General features: G+C 44.2%; 2 protein-coding genes across 5 annotated transcripts in view; both read right to left on the bottom strand.

Moving 5' to 3' along the window:
* Nucleotides 1-4,847: 4,847 nt before the first annotated feature.
* On the bottom strand, nucleotides 4,848-23,105 carry NCR3LG1 (natural killer cell cytotoxicity receptor 3 ligand 1). The gene is made up of 4 exons (XM_030917523.1): nucleotides 22,821-23,105; nucleotides 17,929-18,279; nucleotides 9,464-9,802; nucleotides 4,848-7,943 (listed from the first exon to the last, which is right to left on the bottom strand). The coding sequence occupies exons 1-4, from the start codon at nucleotides 23,008-23,010 to the stop codon at nucleotides 7,609-7,611; spliced, it is 1,215 nt and encodes a 404-aa protein (XP_030773383.1). The 5' UTR covers nucleotides 23,011-23,105; the 3' UTR covers nucleotides 4,848-7,608.
* A 1,736-nt stretch (nucleotides 23,106-24,841) lies between these two features.
* The window catches only part of NUCB2 (nucleobindin 2), a 79,199-nt gene continuing 76,521 nt past the window's right edge, over nucleotides 24,842-27,519 (bottom strand). For all 4 annotated transcript variants that reach the window (XM_030917519.1, XM_030917520.1, XM_030917522.1 and 1 more), the window contains one exon: nucleotides 24,842-25,479. The gene's annotated coding sequence lies outside the window, so the exon portion shown is untranslated. The remainder of the gene's footprint in view (nucleotides 25,480-27,519) is intronic.

The following is a 27,519-nucleotide window of genomic DNA, read 5'->3' as shown; positions in this document are numbered from 1 at the left end:
ATTATGTCTTTTTCTCCAAACCTCCGAGCTTTCAGCAATTACGAGTATGGTGTTTTAATATTTGAGATCTCCCAGGTATGGTCCTTTTCCTCTGCTTTTAAAACAGGAGGAGGCATTTGCTATTACCCAGCCAACTTTTCCTAGCCTGAGGGTGTGAAGCTTATCTTTGGGGAAAGTGTTTTCTGGTACCAGGGAGGAAATGCTTTCCTGGGAGGAGTTAGTTACTCAGTTGAAAGTGTTCCCATACCATGTTCCATTTATGCCTGACAAGTCTTTAATGGCTAAAGGTAAAGCTAACAAAGGGAATCCTAAGACAGTAAATACCAGGTCATCAAGAGGTTCCTTAGTGTTACTGAACTGAGCAAACCGCTCAGGACAGACCCAGCAATTAGTCCTGTATAAATGGGCCATGACTGACACCGTAGAGGCTAAAGGGTGTGATGTATTACCAAACCCAATCAAAAGTCCTAGCAGACTCGGCCCCACTGGGTAGCGGCTGCTTTAAATGAGGGGCCATCGTTGCTTTGGAAGTACTTAGGGAGCCCAAAGCAAGGAATTATTTAACTAATTAGTATTCTCACCACCTCAGAGGCCTTTTCTGTTCGGCATGGGAAGGCCTCTACCCAGTTAATGAAGGTATCCACCCACACCAAAAGATATTGAATGCCATTTATTTTGGGCATATGGGTGAAGTCTATCTACCAGTCCTCCCCTGAGTAACTTTCCCTACTCTGAGTGTGGTGGGGATTAAAGCGATTGTTTTTAAGAGGGTTTCACAAGCATTAACGACCTATTTGACCATTTTTAGTAGATTTTCTCCTGAGAACAATCTCTGGACACATTGATGTCTTATGCTTTCCTAAGTGAAAGGCTCAGTGGAGGATTTTAAGAATCTTCCATTGGCTGGAGGCTGGCAGGCATACTTTGCCATCTTCTGATTGTAACCATCCTGAGGGTTGAACAGTCTACCCTGGAGAGGTGGCCCATTCTATCTCTGTAGGGGAATAATGAGGCTTTATTTCCCTTATGTAGGGAAATGTAGGAAAATCAGAGGCGTCTCAGGTGTATTGGGACCTTGGGGCCCTCTTATTGCTGACTTTGCTTTTTGGTATGATAGCCTGTTTCCTTTGGTTATTTCATCTACCCCCTTCTGATGCCCTCTGCAATGTCTTACTGCTAATTCTCATGGGAGGAATACTGAGGATAATAGCCTGTTGATGTCTTGATGGTATTTAATGGAAGACCCATTAGTGGTGAGGAAGTGCCTTTCCTTCCAGATGGCAGCATGGGCAAGGAGAACTAGAAAGGTACACTTGAAGTCAGTATAAATGTTAGCTGTCTTTCCTTTGCTTAGTTCAAGTGCTCTTGTGAGAGGGATCAGCTCAGCTGATTGAGCACTTGTGCCTGGTAAGAGAGGCATATTTTCAATAATGTTATTTAGAGTGACTACTGTATATCCCACTTTATAGACTCCCTGTCCTACAAAAGAGCTCCCATCCATAAAGTGGGTCCAGTCTGGATTTTCTAGGGGAATTTCTTTGAGATTCTCCCTAGCGGCATAGGTTGTACTACAATCTGTTCACAATTATGTTCATTTTCTCCAGTTTCCTCTGGGAGGAAAGTGGCTGGGATCAGGCAAGGACAGATTTTTAACTGGACTGCAGATCCCTCTAGCAGCAAAGCCTGATACTTGAGGAGGCAGCTGTCTGTTAGCCAGAGACTCGCTTTAGAGGACAGCAAGCCTGCCACATTATTTATGTGAGGTACGAACAGGTTATTCCCCAGGGTTAATTTGGTGGCCTTTGGGACTAGCAGGGGCGCCACTGTAACTGCTCAGAGGCAAGCTGGCTATCCTTTAGCCTCCAAGTCAAACTCTCTACTTAAGTAACCTACTGGCTGTTGAGCTGGGCCTTGAACTTGAATTAAAACTCCCAGGGCCATTCCTTTCCTTTATGATACATAAAGATTAAAAGCCTTCCCTATGGAAAGACTAGGGGCTGGTGCTTTAAGCAAGGCTTATTTTAACTGATTCAAGGCCTTTTGACATTTAGGTTCCCAGGTCAGGAAGTGAGTTTTAGCCACTTGAATTTATTTTATAAGGTGATATAAAGGGCAACCTATTTCATCATACCTGGGTATCCATAACCTACAAAAACCCGTAATGCCCAAGCATCCCTCAGCTGTTTGAGGGTTCTGGGGAGAGGAAGGGAAGAAATGGGCTTAATCCTCTCCTCGCCTAGTGCTCTTGTTCCCTTCTGACAAGGCCAGGTACTTTACTGAAGTCTGACAGGGCCGAGTCTTAGATTTTGAAGCCTTATATCCCTTTCCAGCTAGAAAATTAAGGAGAGCCTCAGTGCCCTCTCAAGAAACTTCCTCAGTCGGGGCACAGAGGATAATGTCATCTACATATTGTAAAACTTTAACCTGAGGATGGGAGAATTCAAAGTGATCTCTTGACAATACTTGCCCAAATAGGTGGGGACTATCTCTAAATCTCTGAGGCAGTACCATCCAGGTTAACTGGGTTGTTTGAATGGGAGGAGTCCTCAAAGGCAAACAAGTATTGGGAGTCAGGGTGTAAAGGTATACAGAAAAAGGCATCCTTTAGGTCCAGAACTGGGAACCATTTAGTTCCCTTGGATATTTGAGTTAGCAAAGTATAGGGATAGGGATCTACTAGATGAATCAGAACCATAGCCTCATTAATAAGGCAGAGCTCCTGAACTAGTCTCCATTCCCCATTGGATTTTTGCACCCCTAATACTGGGGTGTTTCAAGGGTTACTGCAAGGCCTAAGGAGGCCTTGTGCCTTTACATTATCAATGCTGGCTTCTAGCCCTTTTCTACTTTCTGGCTTCAGGGGGTATTGTCTCTGGTTAGGAAAAAAAGTGGGATCCTTGAGGTGGATCCAGACTGGTATACTGGTTATAGCCCAGCCACTTCTTCCCTCAGTTGCCCAAACCTCTGGGTTAATACTGTTTTCCACTAAGGGGAGGCAGAGTTTGTCCTGGAGCCATAAGGATGGTGGCCCCCATACATGCTGGAATATCTCTACCTAATAAAGGAGTGGGACTTTCAGGCATGATTAAAAAGGCCTGTGTAAACAGTAGGTCTCCCCAACTGCAGCTAATAGGTTGAGAAAAATATCAAGTTAAAGTCTTCCCTGAGATGCCCATCATGGTTGTGCTATGGGAGGAACGAAGGCCTGAATTGGAGAGGAAAACAGAGAGACTAGCTCCAGCGTCCAGAAAGAAGTCTATCTTCCTCCCTTCAAACTCCAGAATCACCTGGGGCTCCTGGGTAGTAACGCAGTCTGAGCCGCTGGAGCCAGGGAGTTAAGCCCCAGGACCCATCAGTCCTGCTGGACCATTTGTGAGACTGGCTCTGGACTCAGTGACCCATGTCTCCTGGGACAGTCTGCCTCCCAGTGGTCCCCACTGTATACTGGACAGGGTTGAGGTGGCTTCTTCTTGCTGCATGGGCGGTCCCTTTTGAAGTATCCGGGTTTGCCACATTGGTAGCAACTAGCAGGTGCACCTTGGGGATACTGGATTTTATACAAAGTGCCCACAAGAGTCTCTGCCTTTTTCCTCTCCTTCTCCTGGGCCTCCTCCTGGTCTCTATTATAAAAGACTAAGGTGGTTACCTTCAGGAGGTTTTCTAAGGTGCTATCTGGTCCCATGGCCTGTTTCTGTAGCTTCCTTCTGATATCAGGGGCTGTCTTGAGTAATAAACTTGTCTTTCAAAATTAGCTGCCCCTCAATTGAATTATTTACGTGAGGTATAAACATCCCTCACAGGAGACAGGAACATATGTTTCACTACAGCCTCTCTCAGCCTTTCCAAAAAGGCTGAGGGAATTTCATCTAGTTTTTGATCTATCATGGAAAGTTTGGGGTAATTAAGAGGCTTGGCTCTGGTCCTCTGTAAGGCGTCTAATAAGCACATTTGAAAATGTTTTATTTGCCACTCATCTAAGGTACCACTGGGATCCCAATTATGTTGTTCAAGGGGCACTGCCTCCTTTCCTATTGGGTATGTAAATGCTGGTTCTTTCTCACCTTCTTTCCTTATTGAGCAACTATAGAAGACATGTTGTTCATCTCTGAGTTTTTCTGCTGCCTGCAGGGCTACCTGTTTCTCTGCAGTAGTTAGAGTTTAAGAGCAACATAACATCACTCCAAGTAAGGTCAAACACCTAAGTTAGGTTTTGGAAAGCCTCTATATATCTATCAGGGTCACCAGAGAACTTGCCCAGGTCCCCCTCTATTTGCACAAGGTCCTGTAATGAAAAGGGAACTTGGACCCTAGTGGCACCACGTCCATCAGGCATTTACTGCAGGGGTAACAGTAAAGTTGGGGGTTGGGAGGGTAGAACTGGAGGTGTTGATGATGTGGCTGAAGGAGGTCCCAGAGAGTGGGGAGAGGAAGGACTGGGGCATCCAGGAACTGCATCCGAGTGTTCCCTAGGGGTTTGTTTCTCAGACTTTGGGGAATTATCATCTGTGGACTTGCCTGATGTATCTGTTAGATCAGGGTACATTCCATATCACACAAAGATCTGGGTTGTCTCGCAAGGCAAAGAAGGCTTGCACATAAGGAACCTCGGACCATTTGCCCTCCTGTCTGCAGAAAACATCTAGTTGTTAAATGGTATTAATATTAACACTTCCCTCAGGAGGCCAGGCCTCCCCATCCTGCAGCTGGTAAGATGGCCATGCCCGAGTGCAAAAGAATACGAGGCGCTCTTTCTTCAGAGTCTGAGTGTCAAAGGAGTTCCAGTGTTTCAGAATGCACTTGAGAGGAGTATAGGCTCAAGATGATTTGTTACACATCTAGAAAAAGAGGAGAAAAAAGGCTTCCCTTAGTCTCCTTTGTTTTTCTGAAGTGACTGAGGACAGAGAGAAAAATAGAAGGGGTGTCCCCCTTCTCCTCTTCCTCCTGTTTCCTCAGATTCCTAGTGACCATTATAGGTGCCGCCCATGGATCCAAGTATGACCTTCACCCATGAATCCGGAGGAGCTAGCTTACGGTCACCTGCACAAGGCTCTAGCTCTCTGCCCTGCTGGTTTCCTAGACCTACTTGGCCCATAAGGCTCCTGAGATTCCCTAGAACCCTGGGAGAGACTATGCAGTAGTTGAATTTGGGCAAGACCCTTTAAGGAAGGGAACATCTTAACTCTATCCTTACATCTTCTCACTACCACCTGGGCAAAGTTACGAATTTCTAGAGAATGAGACCAATTGATTTCTAAACATAAGATCCCTTTCTCACTTAGATGCCAATGTAGCTGTGTGCAGAACAGATGCCTCAAAAGAATGTAAAAATTGAATGGCCGTTCTCCCTCCGATGGGGATAACACTGAGGCTAAAATCTGTCTTGCCAGGGTGGCTTCCTCCTGGCTGTTGAAAGGGGAGTTTTTCTGCTTACAAATAGGGCATGGGGCCTGATCACTGAATGAGGGACATAAGAGGTAAAGGAATCAGGGAACTAGAGGTTTTGGGCAAAGGGCTGACAAGGCTTCTCAAGAGAAAAATCCCATCCCACTAGGTGGCACTGTAGGGTTTGAAATGTTAGAAAAAAACTCTGACTACAAATTCTTTCCAAGCAGCGGTCAGAAAGACAGGCTTGGGGCTTAATAGGCTGTCCCCATAATATGCTGTCCAGTAGAAAAAAACTAGGCTTAAATTCACTGGGCAATGCTGAGCTCTTACATGGAGGAAAAACAACCCAAAGGAGAAAAGGATATTCACTTGGGGTGAAACATCCCCCTATACAGTGCCATGAATGTCTATCACTGGGGGAAAAAGGGCCGAAGTAAAGGTTTAGGCTGAAATCTTGAAGTCCCCCTGTCTCAAGGAAATCACAAAAACAACAATTATTTGAGTTATATTCCTGGTTACTAAGGCACTTGCTGACTTTGCTTAACAGGATTATCTCCCCAGGCTATAAAAACACCCACAACATTGCATACAAATAAGGAATAGGAGACATAGTAGCTGTGAAAAGCAAGGAAGAAAATGTAGCAGGAAAGTCTGGAAGTCCTGGTGACAACACCCTGATGGGCTGTTGGGGCCTGGAGTTAGTCCAGGGGCCTTCAGGTAACACTGAGGAGTTGCCTCAAACAGAAACCTTCAGTTGCCCCAGGGCCTCCTTCTAGCCCATGTGACAGCTAGGTCCTCTGTGAAAGGAAATTGGATTGGAACAGAGCCAACATTCCAACACCTGAGGGTGAAGGGGGACTGACAAAGTCCTCTCCAGCAAACCTGTCCCTTGAGTCTCATAAGGTTGGCAGCCACTCGAAAAGCTTTTAACTGGCCCAGTGTTTTGTTCAGTCTTCAGGAAAAAATCTGAGGACAAGAAGCCTCTGAAATGAAAGTAAAGAGTTTGGAGGTCCGCTCCTACTCACCCTTCCAATGTTTCCCAGCCAATGCACCAAAATGTTAGTCTCGTCAATGCACCACCATGTAGCAGTCTCTTGTTGCCTGAGGCATCACCTGAAGTTCTTTGTCTCATGACCAAGAAAATTAAGGAGCGTGGACCGCAAGGATGAAGTTGAAGTGAAAGTTTAATAAGCGAAAGAAGAAAGCTCTCCACTGCAGAGAGGGGGCCCAAAAGAGGGTTGCCATTTCACAGCTGAATACAAAGGCATAAGGCACACATTTCTGGTAGCTCCACCCCATCCTCGTAGTGTGCATGCAAGCCCTTAGCTCAAGTTACTCCATGTGGCTTTGTTTCCCTTACTGTGCATGTGTCAGGGGATGGAATTTTCGATTGTGGGTATGTCTAGGCAAGTCTCCTGTGTAGCCTTTTTTAAATCTATGTGGCTTTGGGCATGTTTTAGGCAAGCCACCCTGTACAAGTTCCCTTATCTGCAGTTTGATTTTTCAGGCTGTTCTTTTGTTTGAAGGAATTTTACTGAGGGCCCACCCTAACTGCCTGCCTAACTAGTTTCTTCCTTCCTCCTCTCTCAATGGCACCTGAATATCAGAGTCAGAGAAAGGCAAGAAATATGACAACAGTCACAAATGTCACAAGAAACATTTGAAAACCACTTTTTATCCAGTTTTCTCATTGACTTAGATCCAACAGGAATAAGTCCTGTGAATCTAAATGGCCAAGTTTAGATAAAGAGCCATTTTTCTTAATTGATTATTCCACTTCTCCTAAAGTATTTATAATGAGATGTACTAGCTGTTGTGCAGATTTTGCCTTGATAGGCCCATAAATAATTGAGGGCCCTTTTATTATCTAAAACTATTTTAACCAACACATTTTCACAGGTCTCTTGGGCCTCTACAGCTTGAGCTGTTTTATTTACTATTTGGGCCACAGTCAGGGACAAAAATGTTTAGAAACATGTTTTAGTTTAGAAATACCTAGTGCGGGTTAGAAATTCTTAGTCAAACTGGTGAAATCTGATGGTAAGTTATTGATCAGATAAAGTATGAGGAATTCCCCTCTCTGAGCCATAGTTTCTAAATGTGTGAGAAAAACAAGCAGCCCACACATAGTTCAGGGCCTGGTCTGAACACTCAAGTCTGGTTCATTCACAGAGATATAATACTTGCTTAGTATGGAGAAACAGAGGGAGGCTTTACAACACATCACCCCAGAGTCACAAACCACCATACAAAGGTCAGATGGCATGTGACAGCTAGGTCCTCTGTGAAAGGAAACTGGATTGGAACAGAGCCAATATTCCCAACACCTGATGGTGAAGAGGGACTGACAAAGTCCTCTCCAGCAGGCCTGTCCCTTGAGTCTCGTAAGGTTGGCAGCAGCCGCCCTAAAAGCTTTTTACTAGCCCAAGACACAGGGCTGAACTTTGCTTTGGAGCCCCTTACCGTTTTCCAAAGAATCAAAACAATTAAAACGAATCCAACAGCAATTAATGAAATAAGCCGCCGATGACTGGGAAAGATATCTGTCTTCTCAGGTTCTGCAGAGAGAGACGGAAAACATTAACAGGAAAGCTATAGGCAAGGGCCAGAGAAACCATACAACTGCTACTGGGATCTGTGTGGTTGTGTCATCCTCCTTGTCAGAGATTTAACCACCAGCCCTCTACCACATGTCTCAGCGTCTCCATTCCTATCACATATACCTCCACACACCGAACAGTGTATGTAGCGCTTGCCAAAAATATGGAAGATGAACACCACATACCACATAAGTGTGCCACCCTCATCTTCAAACCTTCTGTAATAGGACACCATCTTCTACTCCTATGTGCATACCACACAGACAACACCTCATACCATACATGCAAGGTATATTTCCATTTCATACTCCCAGTGGACACACATACCCTCCCTGCAGCCCTGCACCACCCATACACACTCCTAGTCCTTACTTCCAAGAATAATTCCTCTCTCCCCAGGACCATCCTGGGCCCCATCTGACATAGCCTGACCACATTCAGTGCCTCCAGTCACTCCCTGCCTTCTTTACTTCTCTCAGACCCAGGGAGATGCATTTTACCAGCAGAGTTACCCCTACCCAAGACCAGAGCTATGACCAAGGCATATGAGCTCAAAAAGCCCCACCCCACCAGCAGGAGTAGGTCTGCTGTGAACTGTGTTTTAAGGATCCAGTGTGCCTGGGGAAGGCACTGAGCATTTGCAGAACCACTCTACTGTAGCCTCCCCATCTTGGGACACAGCCCATAAAACAAGACTACTGGTTGGGCACCGTGGCTCATGCCTGTAATCCCAGCACTTTGGGAGGCCGAGGCAGGCGGATTACCTGAGGTCAGGAGTTCGAGACAAGCCTGACCAACATGGAGAAACTCTGTCTCTACTAAAAATACAAAATCAGCTGTGCATGGTGGTGCATGCCTGTAGACCCACCTACTCAGGAGGCTGAGGCAGGAGAATCGCTTGAACATGGGAGGCAGAGGTTGTGGTGAGCTGAGATCACGCCATTGAACTCCAGCCTGGGCAACAAAAGCAAAACTCCATCTCAAAAAAAAAAAAAAAAAAAAAAAGACAAGACTACTGATTCAGCCTCTACCAGCCTACCAGCCAACAGTTTACAGTGAACCTAGAGCCTGACTAGAAGGGCTGCTAGCAGGACTGGTCCCTGGCCCCTGATAGTCCCTTATCCTCAGGGAACATGGGTAGGATACTGTCCCCATTCCCCTAGCAGCTGGCAGGTTCCCTATTTCAAGCCATATGGACCATCCAAAACCCTGAAGCTGCCATGAGCTGACAAGTCGCCCTGCTCCACCTGATGACTATGGTCACCACTCTAGACCATCTTCTGCCCAGGTGTAGGGACCTAGGCTGGACTGCTGACTCTGGGGCTGAGCTAGGCCAGACCCCAGCTTGGTCCTTCCAGTCCCAGCTTTCTCTTCTTCCCCTTCAGTCCCCAGCTAAGACCCCGGGCTGTGTGGGAATAAGTCTTATGTTATAGTCCCTCAAGGCAAGGAAGAGAAGAAATGTCTAGAAAGACCCTTACCAGAAAGACTCTGCCGAGGAGCAGTCAGGGTAAAGTTGATCCTCAAGGAAGTATGCAAGGACTCATGCCATATCACACATTGGTAGACAGTTCCAGGGTCTTCCTGAGAGGAGTTCAGCTTCAAGCAGCTAGTGATGTTAAATGTACCATCCATATTCTTGATGGTGGGACCAGTGATGATGTCCTCAGAAATCACTACGTGATGGGGAGACTTCTGGGTCCACTTCTCCCATGTTATATTAATATCCTTTGGGTAGAACCCACTTAACTCACACATATATTTGCCTTCATTCTCTTTCACCACCGCTTGATCCTGAAACAATCTGCTGGCTGGGGAAGCTGCCAGGGAAACAAAAGTCATACAGAGTTGGGCCCAGCAGCCTTTTATCCCTGCCACACCTTAAGCTAACTGGCTTCTACCATACCTTCACACCTGTGCATCACTGCTCCTGTAGCCAGATAAGACAAAAAACACAGGATGCCTACTCTTTTTAAAAGATGGGGACTCTGAGGCATAGATAATGCTGTAACCATGTCCAGCAATGAGCTGGAGATTTACAATATCAGACTGGGCACTCCTTAAGGGTAGGGAGGGATTAGCTTATTATCAGCCTGACATCTGACCCATGGCAAGCCTTCAGGACACGTGAGTGACTGAATGCAAGTCAGCTTGGGCTAAATATTCTGGGTATGTCAGTGCCAGTGCCAACTGGGTGTTGTGACCCCAACTCTCACAGCAATTTTGTAAAGCAGAGTTTTTTAAAGCTATGTTGTGCCACAGACACCTTTCATAATCTGAGGAAAGCCTTGGAACACTGTTGTGGTAGAGACTGCTAATTGCTCTTCAATTTCCATTCTATGCATTTTTAGCTGGCCGTGACATATCCAGATTAAAGCTGTATCACCCAACCTCCACTGCAGGTATGTTTGGCCATGCAAACTCAGGGTCTAGTAGGTCTGGATTTAAGCAAAAGTGGCAAAAGCAACTTCTAGGAAGTATCCTTAAATTAAAAGGATGTCTTAAAAGACTGTCTCTTTCTCTCTGTCTGTCTCCTTCATATTTCCTGCAGGATGTTTGGAATACTATGTGATGACTGGAGATGGATAGGCCATTTCCAAACACAAGGTGGATGATACATACTGAAGATGGCAGAGTGACAAGATAAAAGGATCGTGGGTCCCAGATGATCACAGAGCTAGCTGCCATATCTGCCCTTGGCTGGCTACATCAGTTCCGAAAGAAAAATAAACTGCCATTTCCAAAACCACTATTGACTTCCAGTTTTCCCTGTCACATGAGAGGTCATCGCTCCCACCCTATAATAAGAACAAAAGCTGAACAAATTGAAAATCAACCACTTTTCTCAGATTCTTCGGAGAATTGAAGTGACAGAGCAAACTGCGACTCAGAAAACTGGAGAAAGAAGGAGATTAAGAAAATTACAGCTAAGACAAAATTGCCTCATGCAGAAGTTGCTGGAGTCATAAACTGGTAGAAGTACTTAAGCAGTAACTCCAACAAACTAGTAAAGGATGAGTGTGGACTAGCTTGAGAATAAAAACCTCCTCAGGTTCTGGTCTTAGGGATGCTACCATACTTTCATGCGTTTTCATCCTTAGGACCCAGTCTTGAGGATGCTACCACACTGTCATGAGTTTTACTTCCAGGAACTCCAACAGATTCTCACAGTAAAGAGCCAAGAAAAATCTCCTCTTCTTTCTGGGGGATGGAAAGAAGTAATCATTTTAAAATACACCCAGATTATTCCCTCCATCTCAAGGGAAGATGTCAGAGCCTTATCTGACCTGGGAGAAGAAAATTAGCCAACTCCAGCTGTCTATAGCCTTTCTGTATCACTTAAGAAGAGAGAAAAAGACACGGCTAAGAAACACTTCTGAAGGTCACAGTCCAGAGGCTCAGGCCACTAAAAGAATAAGATTTAATTATAAAAGTATAAACAGATTCTCCTCCAACACTTTACTACCACATCAACAGGGATCCAGTATAATAACAGAAAATTACAAGTGAGAGAGCTAAAAGGCACAGACCCTATTTAAGGAGTTCATAAGGAAACTCAAAGACAATAGGAAAGGAGAGAAAAAAGCACTAGAGAAACTGAAATCTCTGGCACCTATAGCTATAATAAGCATTAAACGCAACCCAGCTCCTAGCCAAATTAACATAAAGCTTCATAATAAAAGCCTATTACCTGATACATAATATTTCTCTTTCAACTGAAAAATTACAAGACATGCTAAAAAGTACATAAAAACAAAGTAAACATCAGACCCAGACTCAGGTATGACACAGATTTTAGAATTATCATACAGGGACTTGTAAAAAACTATAATTAAAATGTTAACAGCACTAACAGAAAGAGCAGATAACATGCACAAACAGATGGGTAATATAAGCAGAGTGATGGAGATGCTAAGAAAGAACCAAAAGTGAATGCTAGAACTCAAAATATCATTAAAGAAATGAAGAATGCCTTGAGTGGGTTCATCAGGAGACTTGAAACTGACAAGGAGGCTGGGCGTGGTGGCTCACACCTATAATCTCAGCACTTTGGGAGGCTGAGGTGGGTGGATCACCTGAGGTCAGGAGTTCGAGACCAGCCTGACCAACATGGAGAAACCACATTTCTAATAAAAATACACAATTAGCCAGGCATGGTGGCGCATGCCTGTAATCCCAGCTACTTGGGAGGCTGAGGCAGGAGAATCACTTGAAACTGGGAGGCGGAGGTTGCAGTGGGCCGAGATCACGCCACTGCTGGCAACAAGAGCAAAACTCTGTCTCAAAAAAAAAAACAAAAACAAAAACAAAAGAAAGAAAGAAACTGACAAGGAAAGAATCAGTGAGCTTGAAGATGTTAATAGAAACTTCCCAGACTCAGAACGGTGTGGTGGCTTACGCCTATAATCCCAACACTTTGGGAGGTCAAAGTGGGCAGCGGGCGACCACCCTGGCCAACATGGCAAAACCCCGTCTCTACTTAAAAAACAAAAATTAGCCAGGCATGGTTGTGCACGCTTGTAGTCCCAGCTACTCAGGAGTCTGAGGCACAAGAATCGCTTGAACCTGGGAAGCAGAGGTTGCAGTGAGCTGAGATCCTGCCATTGCACTCCAGCCTGGGAGACAGAGTGAGACCCTGTCACAAACAAAAATTTTAAGAAAAGAAACTTCCCAAACTGAAATACAAGGAGAAAAAACAATTTTAAAAAAACAGAATATCCAAGAACTGTGGGATACTACAAAAGGTGTAACAGATATATAATGGGAATACAAGAAGAAGAAAAGAGAAAGGAGCAGAAGAAATACTTTGAAGAAATAATGGCTGAGAATTTTCCAAAATTAATGACAGACACCAAACTACAGACCCAGGAAGCTTAGAGAATACCAGGCAGGATAAATATCAAAATATGCCTATCCACGTCTAGCCATATCATATTTCAGTAGGTCAAGGCTGCAATGAGCCGTGATCACACCACTGCACTCCAACCTTTGAAACAGAGTGGGACCCCATCTTGAAAGACGAAAGAAAAGAAAAGGGAAAAGAAAGGATAGAGAGAGAGAGAAAGGAAGGGAGGGAGGGAGGAAGGAAGGAAGGAAGGAAGGAGGGAAGGAAGGAAGGAAAAAAAAAGTCACAGGGAAAAAAACACACCTTACATATAGAGGAACAAGAACAGCACTGGACTTCTTGTCAGAAACAATGCAAGCAAGAAGAGAGTGAAGTGAAATATTTAAAGCATTGAAACTTTAAAAAGAGGAAAACACCAACATGGAATCTTATATCCAGAACAATTTTCCTTCAAAGGTGAAGTATAAATAAAGATTTTCTCAGACAAACCTTTCACCAACAAACCTGCTGTGCGAGAAACATAAAAAGAAGTGCTTTAGCGGGCCAGGCATGGTGGCTCATACCTGTAATCCCAGCACTTTGGGAGGCCGAAGCTGGTGGATCATTTGAGGTCACGAGTTTGAGACCAGCCTGGCCAACTTGGTGAAATGCTGTCTCTACTAAAAATACAAAAATTAGCCAGGCATGGTGGTGCATGCCCATAATCCCTGCTACCTGGGAGGCTGAGGCAGGAGAACTGCTTGAACCCGGGAGGCAGAGGTTGCAGTGAGCTGAGATGGTACCACTGCACTCCAGCCTGGGCAGCATAGCAAGACTCTGCCTCAAAAAAAAAAAAATGTCAATTTTTCCCAACTTGATCTCTAGATTTAATGCAATCCCAATCAAAATCCCAGAAAGCTATTTTGCAGATATCAATAGATTATCAACTTTATATCGAAAGAAAAAACCCAGAGAGCCAACACTATACTGAAGAAAGGCAACAAAAATGAAGGACTAAGACTACCTGACTTCCAGACTTACTACTAAAATACAGTAATCAAGACAGTGTGGTATGGGGGAAAGAAGAGAGAGCTCAATGAAACTGAATAGGGCAGGGCATGGTGGCTCACGCCTATAATCCCAACACTTCGGGAGACTGAGGCAGGTGAGATCACTTGAGCTCAGAAGTTCCAGACCAGCCTGGGCTACATGGCAAAACTCTATCTCTACAAAAATACAAAAATTTGCTGGGAGTGGTGGCACGAGCCTGTAGTACAAGCTACTCGGAAGGCTGAGATGATTGCCTGGGCCCAGGAGGCAGAGGCTGCAGTGAGCCAAGATTGTGCCACTGCACTCCAGCCTGTATTAAAAGAAAAAAAAAAAAAGAAACTGAATAGAAAGCCAGAAATGGATCCATACAAATATATTCAACTGATCTTTGACAAAGAAGCAAAGGCAATTCAATGGAGAAAGGACAGTCTTTTCAACAAACGATACTGGAACAATTAGGTGTCCATATGCAAAATAAAAATAAAAATGCATATAGAATATAGACACAAACCTTACACTTTCCACAAAAATTAAAGTAAACTGCCTCATAGACCTAAACGTCAATGGTAAAACTATAAACCTTCTAGACGATAACATAGGAGAAAATCTAGGTAGCCTTGGGTTTGGTGATGAGCTTTAGGATACAATGTTAAGAGCATGATCCATGAAAGAAAAATGTAGTAAGTTCGACTTTTTAAAGTTAAGAACTTCTGCTCTACAAAAGACATTGTTAAGACAATGAAAAGACAAGACACAGACTGTGAGAAAATATTTGTGAGACATCTATCTGATAAAGGCTTGTATCCAGAATGTACAAGGGACTCTTAAAACATAACAATTTTAAAAATGAGCCCAGTTAAAAAATAGGCAATCTGAACCAACATCTCATCAAAGAAGACATACAATTCCCAGTACTTTGGGAGGCCGAGACAGGTAGATCATTTGAGCCCAGGAGTTCAAGACCAGCCTGGGCAACACGACAAAACCCTATCTCTACAAAAAATACAAAAATTAGCCAGGCATGGAGATGTGCACCTGTAGTCCTAGCTACTTGGGAGGCTGAAACCTAGGAGAATCACCTGAGCCTGGGAAGTGAGCTGTAATCACACCACTGCACTCCAGCCTGGACGACCAATAAACACACACAAAAACAAGACATACGAATGGCAAGTAAGAATATGAAAAGATGTCCAACATTATGTCATTAGGGAACTGCTAATTAAAACAACAAATGAGATACCACTATATACTTATTAGAATGGCTAAAATCTGGGCTGGGTGTGGTGGCTCATGCATGTAATCCCAGTACTTTGGGAAGCTGAGGTGGGCAAATCACCTGAGGTCAGGAGTCCAAGACCAGCCTGGCCAACACGGTGAGATTCCGTCTCTACTGAAAATACAAAAATTAGCCAGGCATGGTGGCAGGCACCTGTAAGCCCAGCTACCTGGGAGGCTAAGGCAGGAGAATCACTTAAACCTGGGAGGTGGAGGTTGCAGTGAGCCAAGGTCACACCACTGCACTCCAGTCTGGGCAACAGAGCGAGACTCTGTCTCAAAATAAATCTCCAAAAAAAAAAAAAAAAAAAAAGGAATTGCCAAGAAGCACTGTACTCTAGTAGATAAAGTTGTTTCTTATGGGAGTACAGGTTAATAATTAAACAATTAAATAAACAGAGTATGGTGGGTACAGGTTTCTCACTGTCGGAGTGGGAGTTTACAGATAAGCCAGAGAAGGATCTATGTGGTAATGGATTAAAGTTGGAGACATCAGTAAGAACAAATGTTTAATTTAATATAGGTACAGATGGTTACACATAGAAATATTTATAGATATGTATATACGCAGAGGTTAGTATACACACATATATTTCTTTGCTCTGTTGGCTGAGAGGATCTAGAATCCAATGATATCTCAGTAGCAAAAACTACATTTAGTGTCCAGGTCTTGGTTTCTAGTATCATTTTCCAATAAAAGGAACCAAAGTTTCTTGGAGTATTGGTTGGTTCTAGGACTAGAACTAGGAAATATACAAGAGAGGAAATATACAACATGAGTCTGGAGCATCTTATAGTGCCAAAAAGTAAAAAGTGCTTAAAATCAAACAAAATCCTTGATATGGATTTGCCAAAAATTAAATAAAACAAAAAATAAAATAATAAAATAAAACAAAATCTTACAATGAATGGGGTATGTCAATGTGACACAAGAGCCAAGTGAATGAGCTCCCAGTGGCCAAAGCTGGAACAATTTGAGAAAAAATAAAGTAGTGCTGCATTATAACACAAAGTATAAAATAAATATCCTTGAGTCCTTATTGATATCAATGATTGAATAAATTCATAAATAGGAGAAAAGAGATAAATCTCCCATGCAGAAGAATTCTTTAAAAAATTATGTAGATACTCCACCCCCAAGGAGAAGAACATAAGTAACCCCCCACCTTAAGTGTGGGCTGCACAGAGTGACTTCCTTTCAAAGAGTACAGTATGAAAATAGGGGGAAGAGTAACTTTTCAGTAGAGAAACCAGACAAACACTACTTCAACTACATGGTCAAGGTCAACATCAACAGTCATAAGTCATGTGATTTGATGTGATGAAAATGGCAGTTTACCTCTGCAATGTTCCTCCAAAAACCCATAACCCCAAGTCCAATTATGAGGAAAACAGCAGACAAATCCTAATTGAGTGACATCCTGCAATATACCTGACCAATACCCTCACCAAACTGTTAAGGACATCAAAAATAAGGTCTAAGAAACTGTCACAGCAAAAAGGAGCCTAAGAACATATAACAATTAAATGCAATGTATTCTGATGGGATCCTAGAGCAGAAAAAGGACATTAGGTAAAAACTAAAGAAATAGGAATAAACTACAGACTTTAATTATAGTAAAATGTCAATATGGGTTCATTAATTATATCAAGGTACCAAACGAATGCAAGATGTTAATAATAGGGGAAATGGTATGCAGTGTGAGAATGATATGAGAACTCTCATACTATTTTTGCAATGTTTCTGTAAATCTAAAACTGTCCTAAAAAAAAAAATCTATTAATGTCTTTAAAAGCCACTGTTGGCCAGGCATGGTAGTTCATCCCTGTAATGCCAGCACATCGAGAGGCCAGGGCAGGAGGATCTCTTGAGGCCAGAAGTTGGAGACCAGCCTGGGCAACACAAGGCCCCATCTCTACAAAAGTGTAAAAATTAACCAGGCGTGGTGGCATGCACCCGAGGTCCTGGCTACTCAGGAGGCTGAGGCAGGAGGATCACCTGAGCCCTGGAGTTGAAGTGAGCTATGATTGTGCCATGCCCTCCAGCCTGGGCAACAGAGCGAGACCCTGTCTCCTATGTAGACCTTTTCTATAGATATATAAAGCCTGGAAGAACAGTGGCTATATATATGGCCACCATCAGTTGGCTATATATAGAGCCACTGTCGCTGTTATTCCTTTGTCAGTTGCAGAGGAAGTGAATCCTAATTAATATGCCTCTCACTCCCAAAATTACTATGGACAAAACATTCAAAGTCTTATGTACAATTATGGAGGGTCCATGCTGGACTGAATTACATCCTCCTAAAATTCTTATGTCCTCCCAGAATTCCCAGTATCTCTGAATGTGATTGTATTTAGAGATAGGTTCTTTAAAGAGGTAATTAAGTTAAAAATGGGGTTATTAGGGTGGGCTCTGATCCAATATGATTGGTATCCTTATAAGAAGACGAAATTAGGGCACAGATATTGGCACAAAGGAAAGACCATGTGAAGACACAGGGAGAAGATGGCCAGAGGAGAGAGGCTTCAGAAAAAAACCAATCCTGCTGATATCTTCATCTCAGACTTCTAGCCTCCAGAAGTGTGAGAAATAAACATCTGTTGTTTAAAGCCACCCACTCAAAGGTATTTTGTTATGGCAGCCTTAGCAAACTAATACAGCCACCAAGTTCATTCACGTATTACCAGACCATTTTATAATACAGGAAAGTGGAGCTCAAAGAGGTGTTTGGGTTTTGTTGTTGTTAACCCCAACACCATGGGAACTATAGGGCACTGCCCCGAGACACTCACCCACAACTTCAAGTTGAACTGTTCCCTGTGCCTTCAGAGGGGTGACAACCACCTCACATCGGTACTCTCCTGCTTCCTCCAGCTGGACTCCAGGCAGCTGCAGTGAGGCGTCCCCACTCTTCAGCCTCCATGGAGACACAATGGCTCCAGGTCGGAATGCCTCTTGGTGATCTCCAAAAAATTCAAAGACCTTGACTTCTTTGTCTAACGTCAGACTCTTCTGAAACCAGGTGATACCCATAGAAGTGATGTTGAGGGGTTGGGAATAAATGACTTTGCAGGATATGGTAACATTGTCATTCCGGTGTGTGATCTGAATCCCCCTTGCAATCATCTCCACTTTCAGATCACCTGTGGCAGTAAGAGAACACAATGTTCAGTTTTCCAATTTATGAACAAGTTTTTGGGATGTGCTATGGACTGAATGCTGGAGTCCTCCAAAATTCATATTGAGGCCTGACTCCCAGTGTGATGGTATCTGGAGGCAGGGCCTTTGGGAAGTGATTAGGTCATAAGGGGAGAGTCCTCATGAATGGGATTAGTGCCCTTACAAGAAAAGACATGAGGCAGGGCACGGTGGCTCACGCCTGTAATCCCAGCACTTTGGGAGGGTGAGGCAGGCGGATCGTGAGGTCAGGAGATTGAGACTATCCTGGCTAACATGGTGAAGTCCCATCTCTACTAAAAATACAAAAAATTACCCAGGTGTGGTGGCAGGTGCCTGTAATCCCAGCTACTCAGGAGGCTGAGGCAGGAGAACTGCTTGAACCCAGGAGGCAGAGGTTGCAGTGAGTGAAGATCGTGCCACTGCACTCCAGCCTGGGTGACAGAGTGAGATTCTGTCTCAAAAAAAAAAAAGAAAGAAGAAAGAAAGAAAGAAAGAAAGGAAGGAAGGAAGGAAGGAAGGAAGGAAGGAAGGAAGGAAGGAAGGAAGGAAGGAAGGGAAAAGAAAAAGACAAGACATGAGGATGGGCCTGGTGGTTCACCAGCACTTTGGGAGTCTGAGGCCAGAGGACTGCTTGAGCCCAGGAGTTCTGGACCAGACTAGGCAATATAATGGGATCTTGTCTCTACAAAAAAATAAAAATAAATTAGCCCAGCATGGTGGTTAGCACCTGTAGTCCCAGCTACTTGGGAGGCTGAGGTAGGAGGATCCCTTGTGCCAAGAAGTTCAAGGCTGCAGTCAGTTGTGATAATGCCACTGCACTCTAGCCTGGATGACAGAGTGAGACTCTGTCTGAAAAATAAATAAATAAATAAATGAAGACAAGACAGAGAGATATGTGTCTCTCCATCATGTAAAGATACATGATGGTATCCTTCTATAAACCAGAAATGAGGCTCTCACCAGAAACCAGATCATCCACACCTTCATCTTGGACTTCCCAGCCTCCAGAATCACAAGAAAAAAATTTCTGTTTAAGCCACACAGTATATATCTGTTATGGTAGCCTGGCAAGACTAAGACAGGACATTTTTCCATTTCATTTATTTAGATCTTAAATTTCTTTCAGCAATATTTTACAGTTTCCAGAGTATACATATACTTTGTTTCTTTTGTTAAATTTACTCATAAGTATTTTACTCTTTTTGATGCTATTGTAAAGAGAATTTTCTCTTTTTTTGATGTTTTCCTATTTATTTATTTAGAGATAGGGTCTTGCTGTGTCACCCAGGCTGGAGTGCAGTGGTGCTATCACTGCTCATTGCAGCCTCCACCTCCTGGGCTCAAGTGAACCTCCTGCCTCAGCCTCCCAAGTAGTTGGGACTACAGGCACATGCCACCATGCTCAGCTAATTTTTTGATTTTTTGTAGAGATGGAGTCTTACTAAGTTGCCCATGCTGGTCTCCAACTCCTGGGCTCAAGCAATCCTTCCATTGCCTCCTCAAGTGTTGGGATTACAGGTATGAGCCACTGCGACTGGCTAGATGTTTTCTATTTTAGAACAGTAGGTTGCTAGCAAGTTTACGCTTATACCTATTCCAACAAAAAGTGCAAGGACAGTTCAAAATATTACATTTGCTATTTCAAAGAAGAGTGCAACTCCAAAGAAGTCAGACTCATTACTAACAATGCAGAGCTAGACATCAATATTTAGATAAATGTCAGAAACCGAATTCCCCTTGTTGCCATCAAACATGTCCTTTCATTAGTCACACCCAATATATCTAAATAAAGTTTTCAAAATTAATGTTAACAAAAAATGTATCCAAAAACCTGCCAACTTACTCAAAGATTTGTGCAAGTCTATTTTTAAAAATAATACATTAGGGAAACATGGTGACAAGCTTTATGTTCTATGTATCAAAGCAAAAACAGACTTGACCTACAAAATGAAGATAGGGTCAACTGTAACCAAAAAACAGTATGCTTCCCCCTGGTGGCCAACCAAAGAATGGAGGAGCCAAGGATACGAAAGGAACAGCCAGGCCACCTAGTTCTATTGTCATTCTTATAAATGAAAAGAGACTACCAAAAAAAAAAAAAAAAAAGAATTGGGGGGTCGGAGGGGGAAGGGAAAATACCAAAAACACTAACATGTGCTTAAAAGGAATACAAACCTGAGTGCCAGACTACATAAATTTAAAAGATTTAAACCAACAAATCAAAATTTAGAAGGCAAATTTGGGAAAAGTCGTCTATTTTCAGAGCGCCCAAGTGCTCACCCCGGACCTCCATGTATTTTCATTTAAAGGTACAGAGTTTAGTACCTTAATAACAGCTTAAGAGAATTCCCCTTTTTCAAGGACTAGATCCTTGGAATTTTCTGCAGTCTTGTTTCCAAGGAAAAGCATCTATGCATTTATCTTTTCAAATCAACTAGTGGTATAACCTGCATAGAGAATCTCCCGTTCTAGAGCCCTCCAACCAGGGAGGATTGTTAACTACAGCTTTACAAATTGCTCTTTTGAACTTCATTTCTGAAATAAAACCTAACGTTCTTTAAAACATTTTCTGTATCAGCAACCTTTAAAGACAGTCACATACAAAGACGAGCTAGAATATCTTGCATTAAAATCTGACGAATTCTTTTGTCTGATTGGATTTTTTTTTCTTGTACCACTTTAAATTTGCTTCCACACAGAATAGCAGCCCGGGAAATAGATGTTCCATTCCAAGGCGTAGGGATTTCTTGTGGGCGGAAATGATTTGTTAGGCGAAAGCTTCCGATGGTTTCGTGTCGAAGTCCAGCACCAACGCCTGGTTCTGGGGTCCGACCGTCATGCAGCGTCCGCCTCGCTCCTCGTGGCTGGACGAGCCCGAACTAGCTTCCTCCCAGGAGCTGCTGCTGCTGCCACTAAAGCGCCGCCGCACAGCCAAACGGCGTTCCTCCCCTTCTCCACCACCGCCAGCATCCGCGGGGACGGGGACCGGACGAAAGTGGCTGGGACCCGAGGCTCCTGAGGAGGGGGCGCCAGGCCCAGGACCGGGTGGGCGCAGCGGGAGCCCCCAGGTGTCCCTTCGAGCTCGAGGAGACCCAGATTGAGAGCGTGGAAGCGCTTCCAGCCACCAGCGCCGAGTCCGGCGCAAATTTGGCTTTCGTTGCCGCCCACACTTCACTCGGAACTGTCTTATTTTCACATTGCTCATTGCAAATGTATAGAAATGCTATTCACTCGTTTTTATTTTCATTTCCCTCTCCCATTGGGCAGCCATTCTAAGGTGTTTAACATACATTTTTGTTCTCTTTAAGGCTGTATCTTCTGTTTCTCAAACTGTGGAAATGGTATTACACTGTATGTCCACTGCTTGGCTCTTTGCCTTCAACATCCGTTCACGCTGCTCTGCAAGCAGCAAGGGCGTGGTGTGAAGCTGCCGCCCAGCGCTCCACGGTGAGGTCCACACGCGCCCAGAGCGCGCCTCCGGGATTCCTACATTCCCCCTCCAGCACCTGGCACCCAGGAGCGTATTGTGGCCAGCCTAGTAAGGGTCAAGCAGCATCTTGTTGTTTAATTGCCATTCTTCTAGCTAGAAATGAGTTTAAATATCTCTACATACGTGTTTCAGCCTTTTAGTCTCCTGTTTAAGTTAACGCAGAACACTCCCATACGAGTTCCCAAAAAAGTAAGAACTTTTGAAGGTCACCTCAAGATCAAAACACTCCCCTCCCTCTCTCAGTAAAGACCTTACTTAGCAAAGCCAGGAGGACCCACTGATACGCGGGTGAATCATTTTCCTATTTTCCCCATTCCCTGATTTTCTTCTCTGCTCCGACCCCTCGGATGATGCAAAAGAGGCGCGGATTACCGAGGCACCGAGCGCGCGACATCCAAGGAAGCATCGTTTCCGCTCGCACAGGTGCCGACCCTGCACAGGGCAGGCCTTCAATATAAACCTGTTGCATCTGGGACTCCGCATCTCCCAAAGGAGGGGCGCTTGAAAATAGAGCCTCCAGGCCCGGCTCGGTGGCTCCCGCCTGTAATCCCAGCACTTTTTAAGGTCGACGTGGGTGGATCACGAGGTCAAGGAGATCGAGACCATCTTGGCTAACACAGTGAAACCCCGTCTCTACTAAAACTACAAAAAATTAGCCGGTCGTGGTAGCGGGCGCCCGTAGTCCCAGCTACTCGGGAGGCTGAGGCAGGAGAATGGCGTGAACCCGGGAGGCGGAGCTTGCAGTCAGCCGAGGTCGCGCCACCGTACTCCAGCCTGGGCGAGAGCGACACTCCGTCTCAAAAAAAAAAAAATAATAATAATAAAGAAAGAAAGAAAAGAAAAAGAAAAGAAAATAGAGCCCCCAGCCCCCAGGACGTCGCGGTCCCCTGGAGGGGCGCTAGGGAGCCGACCGCGAGGACCCTCTGGCGCCAGGCGCCTCCGCCCCAGCCCACCCCAGCCGCCCCCACCCCAGCCCACCCCAGCTGCCCCCTACCTGCGGTCATCAGTGCGCACCACGGAAGCAGGAGCGCCGCGCACGCGGAGGAGGCAGCCCTCCACGCCATCGCCACGGCAGCCGCTCTGGAATTTTTTTCGCCGAGTGGGAGCAGGCGGCCCGGTAAGAACCAAGGGCCGAGGGAGCCCTCTGTTGCGTAAAGAGTTGACGGAGACACAGCCGGGATTTCCAGCCGGCGCTTTTGCACATCCCACTTCTTCGGGTCCCTTCGGCAACTGCGAGGTCGCCTGGATTTCCAGGGTTCGCACTGCAGGAAGCCAGGCGCGTGACCAGCCCCGCCCGCGCCGTACTTTCGCGCCAGGGCGCGCACCGGCCGGGGAAGCCTCCCTCGTCCCCGCCCACAGCACGAGGTTGCGCGGTTACAGCCCCGGTGCCTCTCGCGAGCGGCTATGCAGTCCAGGACTCTGGGCATCCTCTGAGTTCGCTTAGTAAATTGAGGCCGGGATCCAAGTGGCCCGGGGCGCTGCTCTAAGGAGGATGCTGACCGCAGTCAGTGATTGCGAGAGCAGGTGCACGCGTCCAGAGAGATATCTTACCGTTGGCACGATAAACTTACATTACTTTAAAAACCAAAAGCAACAAAACCTTAGCATTACTTGAGTCGAAAGCCAAATTAAATCCCCAGGACAATTCAGTTAAATGCCTGAAGGTGGCCCTTAATTTCCCATTTCTACTAACCAAGAAGTGGTTTGCGACCTCCTGAAGCAAACCCAAATATTTTCATTCGCTGATTAAGTTTTACCACCTCTAGACCAGTTTTTAAATCAATTTAACCGCAAAGTTCAGAACCCAAGTGGCACTGTAAATGTGTGTGCATTTGTAACGCACAACCTGCATTCTTTCCCCAGCAACCTGCATTCCGTTTGTCTCATTGACCCTACTGCATTTTTCCTTCGCATCATTAAAAAGGATGTAATGTACAGAAAAGCACAGACCTAAACTCCAATGCCAGTCATGCCATCTGCTGATTATAGGACAGTGGATAAGTGATCTCATATCCCCAGCCTGTTTACACGTCTCTAAAACTGAGAAAAAGCTTCCTTTGCAGGGTTAGAGATACTGTCACTGACTAAGCAAATAGTCACATCCTCACTTATCTGCAGAACAGAGTACATGCATAAAGAGCCCAGAAGTGAGAGATGCGCAGAGTGCCCACAGTGGCAGCAACTAGCTGAGGGGCCTTCAGATTGCAGCTTTCCGGACCACCGTTGTAACAGGTAGAGATGTGCAAGGTTAAGTCTGGCTATTGAATTTTAAAAACCTAAATTATACCTCTTCTCAACCTCTACCTCCTCCAAGGAGCCTTACCTGAGGAGACATCCTTGTCTGGTATTAGTGACATCATTAAATAACATTCCCAATGGAGGTATATGATGACTCCTTATACATGCCCAGAATAGTGATTCACAAAGTTGTGACACATACACATGAAATTATGTGTAATTATCAAATTATCAAATTACTCTTTTGGTAATTTTACTGTTTTGGTAATTTTTTGGTACCTTTTTTACTCTAAAGGGTAAAACTGGCAGGTTTCTCCATTTATATTTCGTTAGAATGAAAAGTCATTACCTGTGTTTTCATTTTTACTAATATCACATCTATCTGAACATGTCTTTGTGTGTGTGTGTGTGTGTGAGACAGAGTCTCGTTCTATTGCCCAGGCTGGAGTGCAGTGGTGCGATCTTAGCTCACTGCAACCTCTGCCTCCCCGGTTCAAGAGATTCTTGTGCCTCAGCCTCCCAAGTAGCAGGGATTACAGGCACCCCGCCCGGCTAATTTTTGTATTTTTAGTAGAGACAGGGTTTCATCATGTTGACCAGGCTACTCTTGAACTCCTGACCTCAAGTGATCCACCCACTTCGGCCTCCCAAAGTGCTAGGATCACAGACATGAGCCACCATGCCCAGCCTGAACATGTCTTTTAATACTTTTGCCAACTTTTCATTCAACCCTAAAGCACACAGCAGATGCCTCACGATGCTTCTCAAACAAAATAAGCATATATCCTCAGGAATTATTTATGGAAACGTCTGACTTTCTATGTTCTTTATTGGTGCATAGCATTGAGACACGGTATTCAAATGCTGGTTGACACTGAGGTCATTTATATGACACATTGCATCCAACTTGCTGTTGGAATATCACATACAATTTTGGAACCATATTGTAACACATATTGAAAATATCCAACAAGCAATCAGAATGGTAAATAAGGGACATTCACCCAAAGACATGTATCCAGGGACAGTATGGCAGAGACTGCTATTTGTCAACCAATATCTATTTTCCCCTTTTTCCTTGAAAAAGGCCTCCAATGTTTTCCTGGGCACAGGGATCTCCAAAATAAAAGACTGCATTTCCTAACCACTCTGGAGCTAAATGTGGCCATATGACCAAGTTCTGGCCAAAGTAATATAAATGGAAATGTTCTGTGTGACTTCTGGGAAATGTCCTTAAAGGGAAGGAAAATGATCTTCTTTTCCCCTTCCTTTTTATGACAGCAGGATAGCAGATGTAATGCCTAGAGCTTGAGCAGACATCTTGCACCACAATGTGGAAACCATGCACTAGGACAAGGGGACAGCAAAAGAGAAGGGTTCTGGGTCCCTGATGACTCGTGAAACCTCTACCAGCTTTAGAATGACACTTCTGGACCTGTGGAACATAAGCAGCAAAGTCAGTATGCTACTCTTATTTAAAATGTTCTCATTTTCAGCGGAACCTAATCCTAATCACTACAAATGAGTAAAGGAGCTGAGACCGTTTTGCTTGGAGTAGCCTGGGGGTTTAAGACATGGTACCAATCTTGTAAGTCTCTGAAAAGCAAACACCTACATATGTGAGTACACGTTAGGTGATATTCTTGAAGGCAAAAGCAAGTTGGAGAGAGATTTTGGCTCAGTATAAGAAAAGCTTTCTGCTGGGTGTGGTGGCTCATGCCTGTAATCCCAGCACTTTGGGAGGCTGAGGCAGAAGGATCACCTGAGGTCAGGAGTTTGAGACCAGCCTGGCCAACATGGTGAAACCACGTCTCTACTAAAAATACAAAACTTGGCCAGGTGTGGTGGCCGATGCCTGTAATCCCAGCTACTTGGGAGGCTGAAGCAGGAGAATCACTTGAACCCAGGAAGCAGAGGTTGCAGTGAGCCGAGATCAATGCCATTGCACTCTAGCCTGAGTGACAAGAGTAAGACTCTGTCTCAAAAAAAAAAAAAAAGAAAAGGAAAGCCTTTCTAGTAAAGGAATGGGGCATTTCAAGTAGCCCCTCAGCAACCATTTGTTGAACTCTGCCAGGCACAATTTAGGAGTGACAAACTCAGAGATGGCTAAAACACAGTCCTTAGCTTCAAAAATCTGTCTAGGCCAGGTGTGGTGGCTCATGCCTGTAATCCCAGCACTTTGGGAAGCCAAGACAGGAGGATTACATGAGCTCAGGAGTTTGAAATCAGCCTAGGCAACATAGTGAGACCACATCTCCACAAAAAAAAAAAAAAAAAAATCAAGATATTAGCTGGGTGTGGTGGTGTCACCTGTAGTCCCAGCTATTTGAGAGGCTGAGGTGGGAGGGAGGATGGCTTGAGACCAGGAGGTTGTGGCTGCAGTAAGCCATGATTGCACTACTGCACTCCAGCCTGGGTGACAGAGACTCTGTCTCAAAACAACAACAACAACAACAAAACAAAACAAAAAACCAAAAACAAAACACACCTCATTCTAGACCAGTGTTGTTCCAAGTAGCTGTGCTAAAGGACTCTTTTTAAAAGTGTCCAACCTGGCCAGGCATGGTAGCTCATCCACTTTGGGAGGCAGAGACAGGAGGACTGCTTGAGGGCAACAGTTCAAGACCAAACTGGCCAACATAGCAAGATCCTGTCTCTATTATTTTTTTTTAATTCTAAAAAATGAAAGTAAATACAAATAAAAAATAAGTGTCCAACCCATGAAGAACTGTCATTTTGTAAAATAAAAATGAATTACTAGAGAAATGAAATAAAAAGACATAAAAATACAAGCCCTCAATTTTTATTCTTAGATTCAACAGACATAAAATTATTTTTGAATTGCTATAAAAGTTTCCAATATCATGAGTAATGTCGGTTGGCCTCCTCACCCTTAGGTAACAGCCAGGCGTAGACCAGCACCAGTCACAGACCACACTGTGAGAAAGACCAGTCTAGACAAATGCAGATTGAGAGCCATTCTATAAAACAAATGACCTGTACTCAAAAAATGGCAATGTCATGAAAGACAAAATAAAACTGAGGAGCCATTCCAGATCAAAGGAAATTAAAGAGACCTGACAACAAACTCCAACACACAAATCCTGGATCATGAAAAAATTATTATAAAGGACAGTATTGAGACAATTGGTAAAATATGAATATGGACTATATGTTACATTAATAGCATTGTAACAATGTTAAATTTCCCAAATTGGATAATTATATGATGGTTATGAGAAAAAAAACTTTGTTCATAAGAGATGCTCACTCACATATTTAGGGTAAGGGATCACAATGTTTGCAGCTTAATTCTGAAATGCTTCAAAGAATTGGACAGAAAGAGTGAAAGCAAGGTATACTAGAATTTGTGAAAGGAAAATATTTTGGGCCCCCAAAATCACTAAGGAAAACTCAAACTGAAAAACTGCTTAGGGCAAATCTGCTTCCTGTTGTTATTCAGTCACTCCTCTGC

Source organism: Rhinopithecus roxellana, chromosome 15, assembly GCF_007565055.1.
Source record: "Rhinopithecus roxellana isolate Shanxi Qingling chromosome 15, ASM756505v1, whole genome shotgun sequence".
Taxonomy (NCBI): domain Eukaryota; kingdom Metazoa; phylum Chordata; class Mammalia; order Primates; family Cercopithecidae; genus Rhinopithecus; species Rhinopithecus roxellana.
The sequence above is the reverse complement of the archived record's forward strand: the minus strand, read 5'-3'. Positions and strand labels throughout refer to the sequence as shown.

Bases quoted from the DNA above. Each gene is read 5' to 3' on its own strand.
- NCR3LG1 (XM_030917523.1), bottom strand. From the start codon at position 23,010: ATGTGCAAAAGCGCCGGCTGGAAATCCCGGCTGTGTCTCCGTCAACTC. The intron at 18,280-22,820 runs GTGCGCACTGAT...TTACTGCCACAG, and splicing joins GCGGCGCTCCTGCTTCCGTG to GTGATCTGAAAGTGGAGATG. The intron at 7,944-9,463 runs GTAAGGGTCTTT...CTCTCTCTGCAG, and splicing joins TCCTCGGCAGAGTCTTTCTG to AACCTGAGAAGACAGATATC.